The sequence below is a fragment of the Cyprinus carpio genome, chromosome B24 (genome assembly GCF_018340385.1).
Source record: "Cyprinus carpio isolate SPL01 chromosome B24, ASM1834038v1, whole genome shotgun sequence".
Lineage (NCBI taxonomy): Eukaryota > Metazoa > Chordata > Actinopteri > Cypriniformes > Cyprinidae > Cyprinus > Cyprinus carpio.
Window position 1 is genome coordinate 19,802,793 of NC_056620.1, and position 14,722 is coordinate 19,817,514.

The window sequence follows — 14,722 nt, forward strand, 5'->3', positions numbered from 1 at the left end:
CTGTTAAATCAGAATGGAAATCCTCTGTGCCTTTATAACACACAGTAATGGATTCTTTCATGCTTCCCATGATGCAATTTTCTAGCTTCGCACCCTTTGATGTGACCTCACACAATTTTGCTATTGAAACCCAGCCGTCACGACCCCAAGGCCGAAAAGTCATCCGAATTCCTTCTGAGCAGACCTGTAAGGAGAGTCTGGCACTTTATAGGCAGGTGAGGAAAGGTAAAGCCTTCCGGGTTTAAAATACAAAGAACTCACAGCTACAGAAAACAGTCAAGATCCAGAAACAGCCTGCTCGTCAAACTACCAGGGCATGTAGCGACAGGTACGCACAATCCACAGACAGAAGCTTTGGTCCAAAAAGCTCTCAAGTTCAGCAAACACACCTACATTCCGGCTGTCAGTCAACTCGCAAAGAAAGGTCAGTTGGGGAGTTTGGGAAGGAGAGTTTCCTTAGTAACCAGTGAAAATAAACTCGAGCAGATGCCAAGGGTGTAAACGCCTCTTAATTTGTTAACTCCATTTGATGAATGACTAATGGTACTGCCTAAAAACAAGCCCTGTAAGTCATTTGCGGAAGCTTGTTGTGCTAAAGCCAGCTTTTCAAGAGAAGGTTGATTGTTTCAATTGATTGGATGAAAGTCAATTTGTTTGGATTTTTTTTTTTTTTTTTTTTTTTTTTTATTTTTTTGGGTTTGTTATGATATGACAGGTAGTGGATTAGGGGAGGTGGAGTGGGGTGGGATCGGGAAAAGTCCGGCATGATGGCCAGCTTCTCATTGGATCACTTTAAAGTGGCAGTGAAGTTACAAAAAGACGACATAATTTAGTTTGTTATAAAATTAGTCTCTGGATATTAATATTAAATGCAAATTAAAGGATTGAATTAGTGCTGTCAAATGATTAATCGGGATTGTTCACATAATATATGTGTATACTGTGTATCTATATTATGTATATATAAATACAAACACACGCAAAATATAATATAAAATATACGAATATAAATGTATATACATGTAAATATTTTCAAAATATATACTGTATGTGTGTGTATTTATATATACATAATAAATATACACAGTACACATACTTTATAAACAAAACTTTTATTTTGGATGCGATTAATCGTGATTAATAATTTTAAAGCACTAGACTGAAAGCTCTTCTTTTATTCTGAGAATGAAAGAGATGCACAACCTAAACCCTAACCCTAAGACTAAAACACGTTTTTGAGATGTTAACAATAAGTGATTTTAGATTTATGGATATTTATGGATAATCTCAGCATCACTGACTTCATCCATCTTTAATGTGAATGTGTTAATAAATCAGCCCAATAAAATATATGAATTTCATGTTATTTTTTTAATAAATGATTCTAATAAAGTTTTTTTGTAATGAGATTTGAATCCAGACTTCACTGATTAAAGCCAAAAACATCATAAAAACAACCCATATAATTTGTGTTAACCTTATACAATGCTGCACACACTTATTACAAACATTTACATCTGATGAAAATGCCACAGGCAAAACAAATCAATTTTTCATAAGGATTACAATGGAGCGGAGGTGACTTAAGGTTAAGAGCCTAGGCCTGTATACATCTTTGTCTCACTCTATGTAAACTAATCCCTTTTAAAAATCACAGCGTAAAGCTCTGAAACAGCACTATTTGTCTTCACTACCTCTGAGACGACGCACAAGCTGCAGGCAAAAGATTGAACAGACAAGGAAAGAAAACATGTTTAAAATATCATGAGCTTGTTGCCTGCATGTCGGGTCACGATTTAACCTTCAGAGCTGTGAAAGCAAAAACAAATTCCAACTCCAATCCCATGAGCACAGGATTGTTGCGTATAACATTTTCCAAAAGGAAAAGAATTCCAAAGTAGAAGGTTCTGATAGTAGAACATAGTCATTAAATTATTTCCTCCCTTTATTTGTCTACATCATCCATCCTGGACTCATTCCTGCAGTCTATTTGATTACCTTGAAAGCGTTAATGATTAAACAAGATTTGATGGACGTTTTTTTGCTTCCTAATTCAATTGCAGTGCAGACTTGCACTAGAAGAAAACTCCTCTTGGAGCCAATTAACAGCTCAAGCACACACACACACTCCAACAGAGCCAAAGCACTCGGAGTGAATAATGCATTTAACCTCTTATTATGCCTGTTGGTGCTGCCCAAGCCAGACCTTCAATATCGTTTTAATATTTAATCAATTTGCCCTGCTCTCCAAGGCTACATCCTGGCACTCAGAGTCTGTTCTCTTCAGACAAAAAGCAGCACCTTTTCCTGCGTCAGACTGGGATGTGGAATGAAATTATGCATTTTACACAACTTACCTTGACCTTTGCGCAAACCAATGCCAGCTAGAGTCTCTATAGCAACAGAATCTGTCTTTTTATTTCTCACAGCAGGGTGGCTGCCAACTGCTTGGCTTTCAGTGCACAGCTCAGATTTGTTGCTGGACAACGGGTCTTTCCTCTTAAAACGACTAGCTATTAGCTGCCAAAAACTAGTCTCTGGTTGCAATTGTTTGGTGGGCTTTGTTAGTTTGGCAGGACAGAGAGGGACCTCCAAGACTGCCACCTTGCCCCGAGTTTGGTACTGTATGTACTGCGTGGCCCCTTGATCCTCATCTTGCTCTCGAGCTGGCGTTAACATCCTGCCGGTGAGGTAGGAAAATGGGCGAGTGGTTTGCATAGATTGTTCTCCGATACTTGAAGTGCGTCTCCGTTCAGTTCGGTTCTCCTGCTCGGGTTGATTCCGATTCCGCCTCATCCTTAGACTCAAGCTCCTCCGGAGTGATCCAAATGTTGTCTTTGGTTCTTCAGTCTTGTTGGGTTCCTTTAGCTTTGTTTGTTTCACCACCACTTCCTTTCCAGTTGACTGTCGACCAAACCATCTCCATCGGAAGCCTGGACGAGGCAAACTACCGGTGCCAGTGGAAGCGTGGCTTGCAAACTCATCCCGGGATCCACTACGCTCTTTACTGAGCTCAAGAACAGTCATGCTAACAGGCCGTGGTTTGTTCTTGCTTTTCAAAGTCCGATGTATTGGTGGTTCTTCTAGTGGATGAGGAAACAGGTTAACAGAAGGCGGCATGTCAGGTTTTAGACTGTCTATCGCATGAAGCTCTGCATGTCTTGACCTACACTGCTGGACCACATCCGGACAACCTTGCTTACTTGGGGTCGAGGTAGGCAGAAGATCGTTGTTTGAGTTGGTAGCTGCCAACATACAATCACTGCGAGGTCTTGTAGAGCTGTCTTGGTGGTCAGTTGCTGTGGTTTGGTGTCTCCTGTTGTCGTCCGGGAAGACGAACATGCTCAGCGCTCTTCTGCTGCCCAGGAGCCGAAGCCCATGTGCAGGCCTTCGCAAGACCACCACATGAGGTTCTGTTGCATTTTCCACAAAAAAAACATTACAATTTAGTTCCTTAATGGGAATGTGGCAAACATCAGCACGGAGTTCTTCGATCCATGCTTTGTCTTCCACAGCCAAGTTGAAGTCTTCCGCAGCCGCTTGTTGCACACAGCTGTCCTGGAGCAAAGGTGGTAACCGGTCCGTCCTCATTCCTAGTACTTCCCCTTTCCTCCACCCCCCATTCCCTGTGCTGCTCAGGTAAAACCATGGGTTGGGCTTTCCAACTGAACTCCTCCTCTGCCCCAGGCTTTCTCGACGTTCCTCCCTCTGATCCGCCTCTTGTCTTTCGTTGTCCTCCTCCTCCTCTCCTACATTTTTCTTTTCAACTCCAAGCTCAGCCTCTCCTCTCCTCTCAGCCCCTCCTGAAGGTGTCAAAGTCCGTACCTCCTCCTGAAGTCCCATTCTGAAAAGCACCAACTTCGTATAGAGTTTTACCAACTTGGGCTTGGAGAAGAGACGTGATCCAGCCTTTAAAAATCACATCATGGACGCTCCTCCACAAGCTTGTTCTCTGCAACTTAAGCACTCTCTCTAACACAGTTGCTCTTGGAGTCTTTCACCTCGAGGCCACATCCCAAAGGCAAGCATAATCCCTCACCTTTGACTTGTGAGAGACGGAGACAGAGCTGGGGGAAAAAAAAACTTCAGACAAGCCCCATCAAGACCAAACTGCAATTTTTACCTTGCAGGGGATTATGGGGGGAAATCAGCACTCTACGAAAACACAAACCTGTGCGCATTGGAGCGATAAATGCAGCCACAGATTAAGAAGTCTTTGGTCTTCTACTACTGTCAAACACAGGTCTGTGCAACCCCGCAGTCAGCAGTGTAGGCAAATTCCTTAATGTTCCGGTTCTTGGCATGAGTGAGAGGGGTCTGTTTGAACTTCAAGCTGTTCCCACATGTCCCAAGAATAACAGCAAAACAAGGAGCAGAATCCTTTGTCTCCTTAAAGCGGAGCCATTGCCAAGGCACCTGTAGAGAAATCCCTGTGGGAGTTACTGCTGTGACTAAAGATTAAAACAGAGGGTGCCTGATGCTTGGGGCGGCGAGTATCTTCATCAAGGTTACCAACATTTGCACCATCCTAAAAGGCATCCAAATTAAAGGGCATTTTGTAGAGCTTCCCTTTCCCAGAGCCTGCCTCGGTCATTCTCTCTCTGGCTCTGTTGTTCCTACCCTCCCTTCCTAAACTGCCCTCCCTCGCAACTGCATTTGCTCATCCAAATGAACAAGGCAGAAATTGGCAAACAAGACTGGGGAGCTCATTTTATGAGGGCAGGATGAAAAGCCAAACAATTCCCCAGTTTTCTCATGCAAGTTTTGTCTATGCTAAAAGAAGTTCATTCAAAAAGTTTTACCACCATCTGTGTAAACTCTAGGAGGGGGGAATAGCAGAGTCTATAAGCATCATAAGAAAGAAAGATCATGTGCAATGAAAATGATTTCCCTAGAGCCAGTGCCATTAAATGTGAATGAAGAAGCTGTCTCCACTATTAAAATACAAAGAGAAGCGTTCAAAGCATCTACCCCATAACCAATAGTTTAGCTTTGCTATTAAGATGGCTTGCTTGGATTCAGCACAACATGAATATCTGTTTCTAATATGCAGAATCTGACTGGCCTGAAAACCATCTGGATTATGAAAACAAGAGAGCAGATTTTGTGCTTGTAAATAGCACCCACAAGTGGTTCCAATGAAAACTACCCCACCTGTCCAGTAATACTACACTGCCATAGAGAAAAACCATTAGACTGATCCAGAAACTCACTTGACAACATTTAAACAAAGATTCCTGCGGTGCAAAGGAATTTATGTGAGGAAATATTTCAGTAGCAATTTTGTCTAAGAATGTATATGTTTTACTTAATTTGTGTCAATATTATCCACAACTTTAATCAAACAAATGGCAGCACTCTTTCCCTATTCCTTCTTTCTTTCGCTCATTCCTCTTCCTGTTTTCTTCTTTCCTATAACCTCCTATTTGCCACTTTAAATTTTATTCTTTCCATCCATTTCTTTCCTTTTCTATGTGCTTTCCTTATTTCTCTGTTATTTATTTATTTAGCTCTCCTTGCTTCATCATTTCTCTCTCTCTTATCTTTTTTTTCTTCCAGACAATCTGCCTTAATCCGGCGATCCTTTATAAACTCGTGTCTGACATCTGACAAGACTAAGTCTGAGAAAATAACAGAAGCCACTGAGCACTGATCCTATACCAGTCTTTCCTTTTTCCAGTAAAACATTTCTGTACGTTCCTTGATCATAAGCCATTGGAATCTTGAGCTTACACCCACTCAGATTAAGATCTTGGATCGATTTCCAATTTACCTAATAAATTCATTTACATGCACATATTTAAGAACATAATCGCTTACGGTTTAACTTTAAAACCATATTGAGCCAACCAAACATATTCATTTCTAAATTTAGCTCCGATATGCTCTTGTTAAAACCTCAACCAAAAAGATACCCCATGCTATAATTATTTAAAACACTACACACCAGTCAAAACATCATACGTACTGTATGTCCCTGATGACTCACTGTTCATTCGCTACAAAAATAATCACAATTTATCATACCTGAAATGCCTTCACTTATACAGCCCCCACAGCACTTAAAAAAAAATCTAACAAAGCAACAAGTACAAATGCCTACAGTAAACTATTTTTCTAAATCGACAACACAAAGAAATGGATATTTTATATTTACAATTTTTCCATGTTAATGCCTTCTAAATTAAAATACATCAGACCACAGATTACCTAAATTCTCGTATTTAATTTAAGAGCTCAGGTGTTTATTTACCAAATGATAGTGCTAAAGCAAACACTACAAAAGCCAAATAAATTGACCATGAGTCAGTACCTGTGTTAATCAGACAGGAGTTAACACCTGTACGGATGAAACAGATATTTTCCTTTGAAGAATGATTCATTACCTGTGTCTACCACATAAGGGTTCGTCACCCCCGTAACCTCCGATGAGATCAAACAGTCCTCTTTGCCCCACTGCAGATGGTGGTGTCTCGGCCGTCTTCTCCCTCCAAAACACATCATTATGATGACTTCCCCAGACTACAGGAATATCCTTTAACCAGGGACATTATCAGGCCAAACCAAACTAAAAACCTAGTTCAGGATTTAAATCATGGATGTTCTTCAAGTAAGACGGCGATATCCCTGTACAGCTTTGACAGACGGACTAACGTCATGCTCATTTCAAGTGCTTGGCTTTGTCAAACATCAAAAATGTGAGAGGGAGGAGGTGGCAGACAGGTACAAGAAACATGTAATCCCTCGTGAGGCGGAGGCAGCGACCACGGCCTCCCTGGCTTTCCTGAAGCAGGATTAGTCTAATCCTTAACCAATAGGAAGTCATTGGTGCATTATCCGTCCCTCCATACTGATGCAAACACACACATACATAGAAACGCTATTATATTGGACTCCGTTTTAGAGTAAAGCTGTCTTACCACTATCCAAACTAGTTCAACTCATCGTGGTATCTGTGCAATGCTCTGACGCAAGACGCCCCGCTGATATTTCAAGTCCAACCACAAGGCTGTCGGTGATAAAACATTCCACTTGTCCTAAAAGTCAGATTGAGCAAACATCAAAGTTAAAAAGCAGTGCTACAAAATGCAAAATCTCAAGTGTGTCAAAAAGAATAATCCACGGACCATATCTATGCATCAAAACCGCCCACTTCATGAACTATAACCAATGTTCAACAAGTTGACTCATTACAGAAACGCACAAGAACATTTTCAGCCGAAATACACACAAACTATTCCCATCTAATAACTGACAAGCTCCCATAGAAATGCAAGACCATATCGACTCGCCATCTTGTTACGTTTTCATTAAAAACCACCGTGCCATCGGCGAGAGAGTCTGTGAAACTAAATGGATACAAATACTGATGGATGAGAGAAAAAACAGATTTTGCCCTTGCGAGGTGGTGGTTTGAACACAGAGCATTAGATATAGCTTTCATTAATACCAATTTAATTATGCAGACCATCAGAAAGTGTGTTTCCGAATGCTTTTTCACCCTCAGGGCGCACCTTTATTACAGCGAACCCTTTGGAAATTGACCTGCCAGTCTAATTAAAATAGAAAACTGATTACGGTCAGACAATTAGGCCTCTCTTCTCTTTTATTTTAAACACTTTTAATACCGCAAGAAAGTGATGCATGCAGAATGCCAATCTCTCACTTTCTTACTAAGATGCTCTGTAAAAACTCACTGTTTAAAAACAGTAATGTTGTGAAATATTATTACAATTTAAAACAACCATTTTTTTATTTGAATAGATTACAAAATGTAATTTATTCTTGTGATGCAAAGCTGGTTTTATAGCATTATTACTACAGTCTTCAGTGTCACATGATCTTTCAGAAATCATTCTGATATGCTGATTTGTTGCTTAAACCTTTATAATTCTGTTGTGCTGCTTTATACTTTTTGTGGAAACCATGGCACATTATTTTTCAGGATTAAAAAAAAAAACAGTTCAAAAGAGCAGCATGTATTTGAAATATTTTATAACATTATAAATTCATTTTTGATCAGTCTGATGCATCCTTGCTCAATAATAATAAATACTAACTTCTTTCAACAATAACATAAAAATGAAATAAAATGGTCTAGTCTAAAATATTGTAGTTCAATATTTTGTATTGACATTTTGCTGCATACAAATGACTATGATTAAGCTCTGGTGGAAAGGATGCCTATGCTGATGAAAAGGAAACACCAATTTAATAAATTTCAGAGAAAAAAAATACCATCAAATGATGAAAAAAAAATATTTTTAGCTTCATCACCCAGGCCTATTAGCATGTCAGCATCTCCAATTAGCATATTACTGTGCAACCACTAGTTCAAAAATAATGTGACAATTTGTAAAAACACTTTTCTTGTAACCTGTAAGCTTCTGCATAAGTCCATAGACCTAGAATATATGAGACCAGTCTAATCATAAGCAGATTCTATGTCACAAAAATTCTAATCATAAATCCAACATTGCCATACAGCAAGATGTGTCCATATACATGCACACCAGCAGGGGGCAGTCTGTCTTCTCTCACAGCGGACTGCTGAACCTATTAGTTCAGTTCATAAATCAAGTCTAGCATCATTAAATCTTGATTTTGTCTGTATCAACACTATAATGTGTGCTTTCACATAGCTGCCATCACATTTCATCCAATTATACACTACAAATATCGAATATTGACATTGCCGCTTGACATGCAACAACAAATCGTTCCCTAATTATAAGGAATTACAAAATAAACTTGTGTGCAATTTAGGAAGGGAAATGTGTGAGAACTCACAAAGTCATCTGCAGATGAGGCTCCTGAGCACATCACTAATGCTAATTATCTTACGCAAGGTTATGTAATTTTCCAAGCTGCAGTGCAGTCCAGGTCAGAAGCCGGGGGTCCCTGTGTGAACGTGATCATGTGGAGGAAGACACGGGAGGTGTGCAGCGCTGCGGTGCAGGACAGTCATGTTACATAAGGTAAGACACTCCCCGAGGAACAAGAGTGAAGAACGAATCAAAGAATGAGTGCAGGATCCGCCGGGATGCAGATAGACAATTAATGCCGAATGAAGTTTAATGAGGGTTCGTAATGAGTTGTGAACGCCTTTATACTCAAATAAAATGAAGAGCCAGAGATATATGTAAGGTTTGTAATGCTTTCATAAGAATGACAGCATTTTATTTCCAAATAAACACATAATAAATGCTTTGCTTTCTAACTATAGCTGCAAAATTTTGTGGTTTGTTTGCCATGATGCATCAGTAGATGTGAAATAAAAACTGTGCTCATTTACCTTCTTAACACTTGTTCCTGGTCTTACTGTAAATTATTTATCACAGCTTATTATTTTAGATTAAAAAATGTAAAAATGTAAAATAAAATGTAAACACTTTTGACATCATCAAAAAAAGATTGCATCAAATCAAAATTCTTTCCTCCTTTTCATTATCAGGGTTTTACTGTTAACTAAAACAAAAACAAAAAAGTTTTTAAAATTAAAATAAAACAATAAAATAATATATATATATATATATATATATATATATATATATATATATATATATATATATATATATATATATATATATATATATATATATATAGTGTACATTGTACATAAATACATATATGTGTGTGTGTGTGTGTGTGTGTGTGTGTGTGTGTGTGTGTGTGTGTGTATATATATATATATATATTTATATATTAGATGGAACTTGGGAACGTTAATACTTAAAATCTTAATAAAATAAATTTAAGTTGGAATACCAACATTACTAAAAGTAAAACTGAAATAAAAAGAGAAAATAAAATAAATATATAGACGGAACTTTTAAATCTTAGAAATAGCTTTGCAACTAATTGGCGAAACCAAAATTAAAACTAAAACTGAAAATAAAATGAAAAAGAAAATATTAAAATTAAATAAATATAAAATTAAATAAAATAACTGAGAAAAAAATAAACATGAGATAGAACTTAGAGATATCACCATAGCAACGCACTGAAATAAAATAAGATTAATATGGTATACTAAAATTACTAACAATAAACATAAAACTAAATGCATAAAATGATTAAAATTAAACTAAAATAAAAATAAAAGCTAATTCATGTTAATATTCATAAACACTACAACAGTATATAAATTATACTAAAATACTCATGCAATTCCTGTTGAAAGTTTTTGCTTGTTGAACATCTTGTATCACTTATAATTTTCATAATATGAAAAATGTCATGATATAAAAGTAAATGGGTTGATGTATGTAATTTCTGTGCCAGCAGAGCCAAACAGACACTATCATGCCCAGATCAGGGTCCAAAAACCACCTGCCCATTCCACCCTCCATCTTCCATTGTCCAGTCAAACAGAAGTCCCGCCCACAAACCCACATCATTGGCTGAACCAGAAGTTAACGACACGCTGGACACCTCAAACACTCAGAGCACTAATAAAGCCTCAGGAAGTCCGCTAACAAATGGCTTACTTAGTTTTTCTCTGATCTAAAAGCATTTAGCATCACGAGAATTGCACGCTTCACCTCTGACAGCAGCTTCCTGAAAAAGCCTTCTTTCCCGGTCACTTCCTGGTCTGAATTACGTCCTTCTGGCAGGGGCCGGCAGCAGACGCACCATTCTGATGTGTCCTGGGTTCAGACACCAGATTTAGCCCCACTACTGTCAGCCTGCTATTTCGGCCGCGCTGATGACTAGGTGTTGAACGGGTGACTAAAGCACTGGAAACGATGTTAATGGAATGGAATGACTCAGCGGAGGAGTGAACTCGCGCACACACACAAATGCAGCGACGTCACATAGCGATAACCTTCCTCCTCATCGCTATTGAGAGGCCACATTAAACCCTGTTTCACTAGCATCTCTATATGATGTTAAAGCTGAAGTGTGTCATCTTTTCAGTGCTAAAACATGAAAGACATGCTTGTAATATGCTGAGGAGTGCAAGTAAGCCACTTGTTCACATCGACACCGGCTCAAGCCCTGTTTGGAAATCCTGTTTCGAACAGAGTCATCATTTTCGCAATTCATTTGGTGATGTTAAAACCACAGAAATTACATCTTAATAACACATCTCCTCAAATGTATCCTGATTGTGTCTGATATCAAAACAGAAATATTTTGAAAAAAAAGAAAATGATAAAGGCACATGACATAATTATTATGAATCAAACAAACTAAAATAAATATAGCAATATTTAAATAATAATAATAATTAATATGACAAAAGCACATAATATAATTACTAGAAATTAAACAAATTTAAATAAAAATATAAATATTTTGAAAAAAATAATACAAATACAAAATCACATTATGAGAACTTAAATTAAAATAAAAAAAAAATAACATGCTTAAAAACAGACAAATAAATACATTAACACTGCAAGCAAAGGGTCTCAAAATGTGTTTAGTCATTAAATATTTATAAAATGTATAAATATTTATAAAAATAAATACAACTGCTCATCTGGTAAAGATTTCAACTACTTAATTAGAGTTATTAAAAACTTACCTACACTAACAACAACAACAAAATACTTATAGTATGATGGTTCAGTGTTAGTATCAGCTACATTTATTTATGAATATATATGAAAATGTATTACATTTTATAACTATTTGAAAGCACTTCTTATTTTTTGCACATGATATAATAATAATAATAATAATAATATCAAATATAATATTTTATTATAATATGATAATTGTAATGTTTACATGCTATCATAAATATTTTTTATATTAATATATAATAATTAGCAAAAATCATTAGTTACAAATGTCATGGCAAATATTTTAATATATATTTTATTCATAATTCAATTTTAAAATACAATAAAGTACGATGGATAAGTGTACTGATGATATGTATCAGCTACATTCAGTTATGAATATGAAAATATATTAGTATTAAGTTTAAGTTAGTATAAGTTTTGTAACTATTTAAACGCAATAGTGATTTGTTACACATTATATAATGTTATTATAATAATAATAATAATATTCAGTATATTATTATTTTATTACAATATGATACTTGTAATTTTTACGTTGTCATAAATATTATTATAATAACATTTTATAATATTTGCAAAACATCATTACAGTCACAAATGTAAAAAAGTGAAATATTCTAATATATATTCATAATCGAATGTAACCGTAATCTGATTTGGATAATGATATCAGTGATAGTGTCAGATGGTAATACCATGTTGATTTTTTTATAATGTATACATTTCAAAAAATACAACAAAATTGTGTATTGGGTAAAAGTGCAAAGAAATGCAATTTCAACAACTGTTCACACAAAACACAACAGAACATTGTATGTATACTGAAAGTACCATGGTATTTACATAACATACACCATGAAAAAACACTGTATTCCACAATCATGGTAATGTCTGTTCAAGTACTGTGGTATATGAATGGTACGTGATTATTACATTCATATCATGGCACTTGAATGGTACTTCAAAGAATAATATGGCAGTATTCTCATGATGTCATCATAGCAGTGGTATATTTCGATGGTAATATCGCAGTACTACTTGTAAGCCTACAGTCTGATTATAGTTTTGTGCTCTCACGAATGACATTACATTTCATCTAAATCACACACACAGAAAATCATCCCAGCAGAACTCCTTCCTTCAGGCCATAACCGCTCCTCCCTGCCTCCGTCACCATGACAACATGCATCGAAATGTCTGGCCATTTCCATGGGAGCGAAAAGAGAGTGTGGCGGAATTTTAAGGACCTCCACTGATCTCCCTGAATGAATCCGAGCCAGTCAGATCTTCACAGGTAACAAACGTGTCAGGATGAGAAAGATGACATCACATTGTTAAACCACAGACCAGCTGGCCCAAAGATTGTTTCTCAGCTCCTCGACAGAACACAAACTCATATTTGACAGGAGAGATGAACGACCCGCCCCTTCAGCAGAGACACTGACTGACAGCTGCACGAGCCAATCGCAACGACAACGGTCAGAATCAAAGGCTATAAATGACAAACCTGCACAAAGACTAACAAAATGAAATAAGTAAAGTGAAGCCTCAAAATAGTGTACTACAGTACGAAATAATATACCAGGGTTATTATTATGAACTAAAACTAGCAGAAAAAGAAGAAAGAAGCAGCAGAAATAAAATAGGAATATCAGATAATAAATAAAGATAAAATAGAAATGTTATTACTAAAGTGAAAATAAATATAACCAACAAAATCGCATAGCTAATTACTAGAAATTTTAATTTAATTAAATTAAAATAAAATAGCAATATTTTGATTAAAAGTATAAAAATGACAAAAGTACATAATATAATTACTAGAAATTAAACAAATAAAAATAAAAATAATAATAGTCATTTTGAAAAAAAGAATAAATAGCACATAATACAATTACTTGAAATTAAACAAATGAAAATAAAAATAATATTTTTTTAAATTACAAAAGCACATATAATACTATGACAAAAATGACAAAATCATAATATAATTGCTAGAAAATAAACAAAATAAAAATAGTAATATTTTGAAAATAATAAAAATGACAAAAAAAAGTCACAATTTCTAGAAATTAAACATTAAAATAAAAATAGTAATATTTAAAAAAAAAAAAGAAAAAAGATGACAGAAGCACAATAGAAAGAAAATATAATCATTTAATATATAAATATATAAAATATAATATAATTGTATAATATAATTTCCAAGAAAATAAGACATTAAAACTAAGAATACATAAATAAAAGTTAACATTTATTAATAAATACTATATGTATATGTATTTTCACTTATATTCTAACACACACACTGAAGACTGGAGTAATGATGCTGAAAATTCAGCTTTGCATCACAGGAAGAAATTACAATTTACAATATATTCAAACTGAAAATGAAAATACTGAAAATAGTTATTTCACGATATAGTACCGTCTATCCTGCATTTTTGATCAGATAAATGCAGCCTTGGTGAGCAAAAGAGACTTCATTAAAAACATTTAATTTACTAAAAATGTACTGCATACACACACACACACACACAGAGACATGCATTATCTGCACTCTCTGTACAAATATGAATACATGCTGTGTGCTGAGAGAGAGACAAACAGAAGAAGGCAGACTGTGATGTCGCAGTAGTAGAGAATGCGTGGGTGTCAAGCTTTTTAAAATGCAGCTGCTCCACCAACTTGCACACGTCACAATTCCTCTACTGCAGAGAAAATCATAGGTTTGAGCGTATCTGTGGGAGGCGGGGTAGAGAGAGAGAGACATATTACAGACACCGCTCTCTCGCTCGCTCATTTACTCTCCAAAAACAAGCTTGTGGATTCACCTCACGTTTGTGTACCAAAGAGACCTTACGAACACAGATTATTAAATGTCATTTTTCAGTAAGTGTAACGTGTCACACCAAACCTTAACAATCAAAAGAGGACCACCAGGCACTCAAGCGAACAACAAAATCCCAAAAGAGGGTCAAAGCTGTTTCCCTGACAGATCACTATCAGAGGAGGAATAGTTCACCCATAAAAATACAACACTGTTCATGCACTCTTTTATCATTCTAAAATCCACATGCTCTTATTTTCTGAATAAATGTATTACAATATATTACCCAAAGACGACCCAAAAAGTTATAAGGACAAAATAAATAAATAAATAATTGTATATCACTGTATATTTA

The 14,722-nt window shown here is 36.0% G+C and overlaps 1 protein-coding gene across 1 annotated transcript in view; it reads right to left on the bottom strand.

Moving 5' to 3' along the window:
- The window catches only part of LOC109050039 (arf-GAP with GTPase, ANK repeat and PH domain-containing protein 3-like), a 95,385-nt gene extending 90,792 nt beyond the window's left edge, over window positions 1-4,593 (bottom strand). The window contains 1 exon segment of the mRNA XM_042751868.1: window positions 2,358-4,593. Coding sequence (XP_042607802.1) covers window positions 2,358-3,843 — 1,486 coding nt within the window. The 5' untranslated portion in view covers window positions 3,844-4,593.
- Window positions 4,594-14,722: the final 10,129 nt, after the last annotated feature.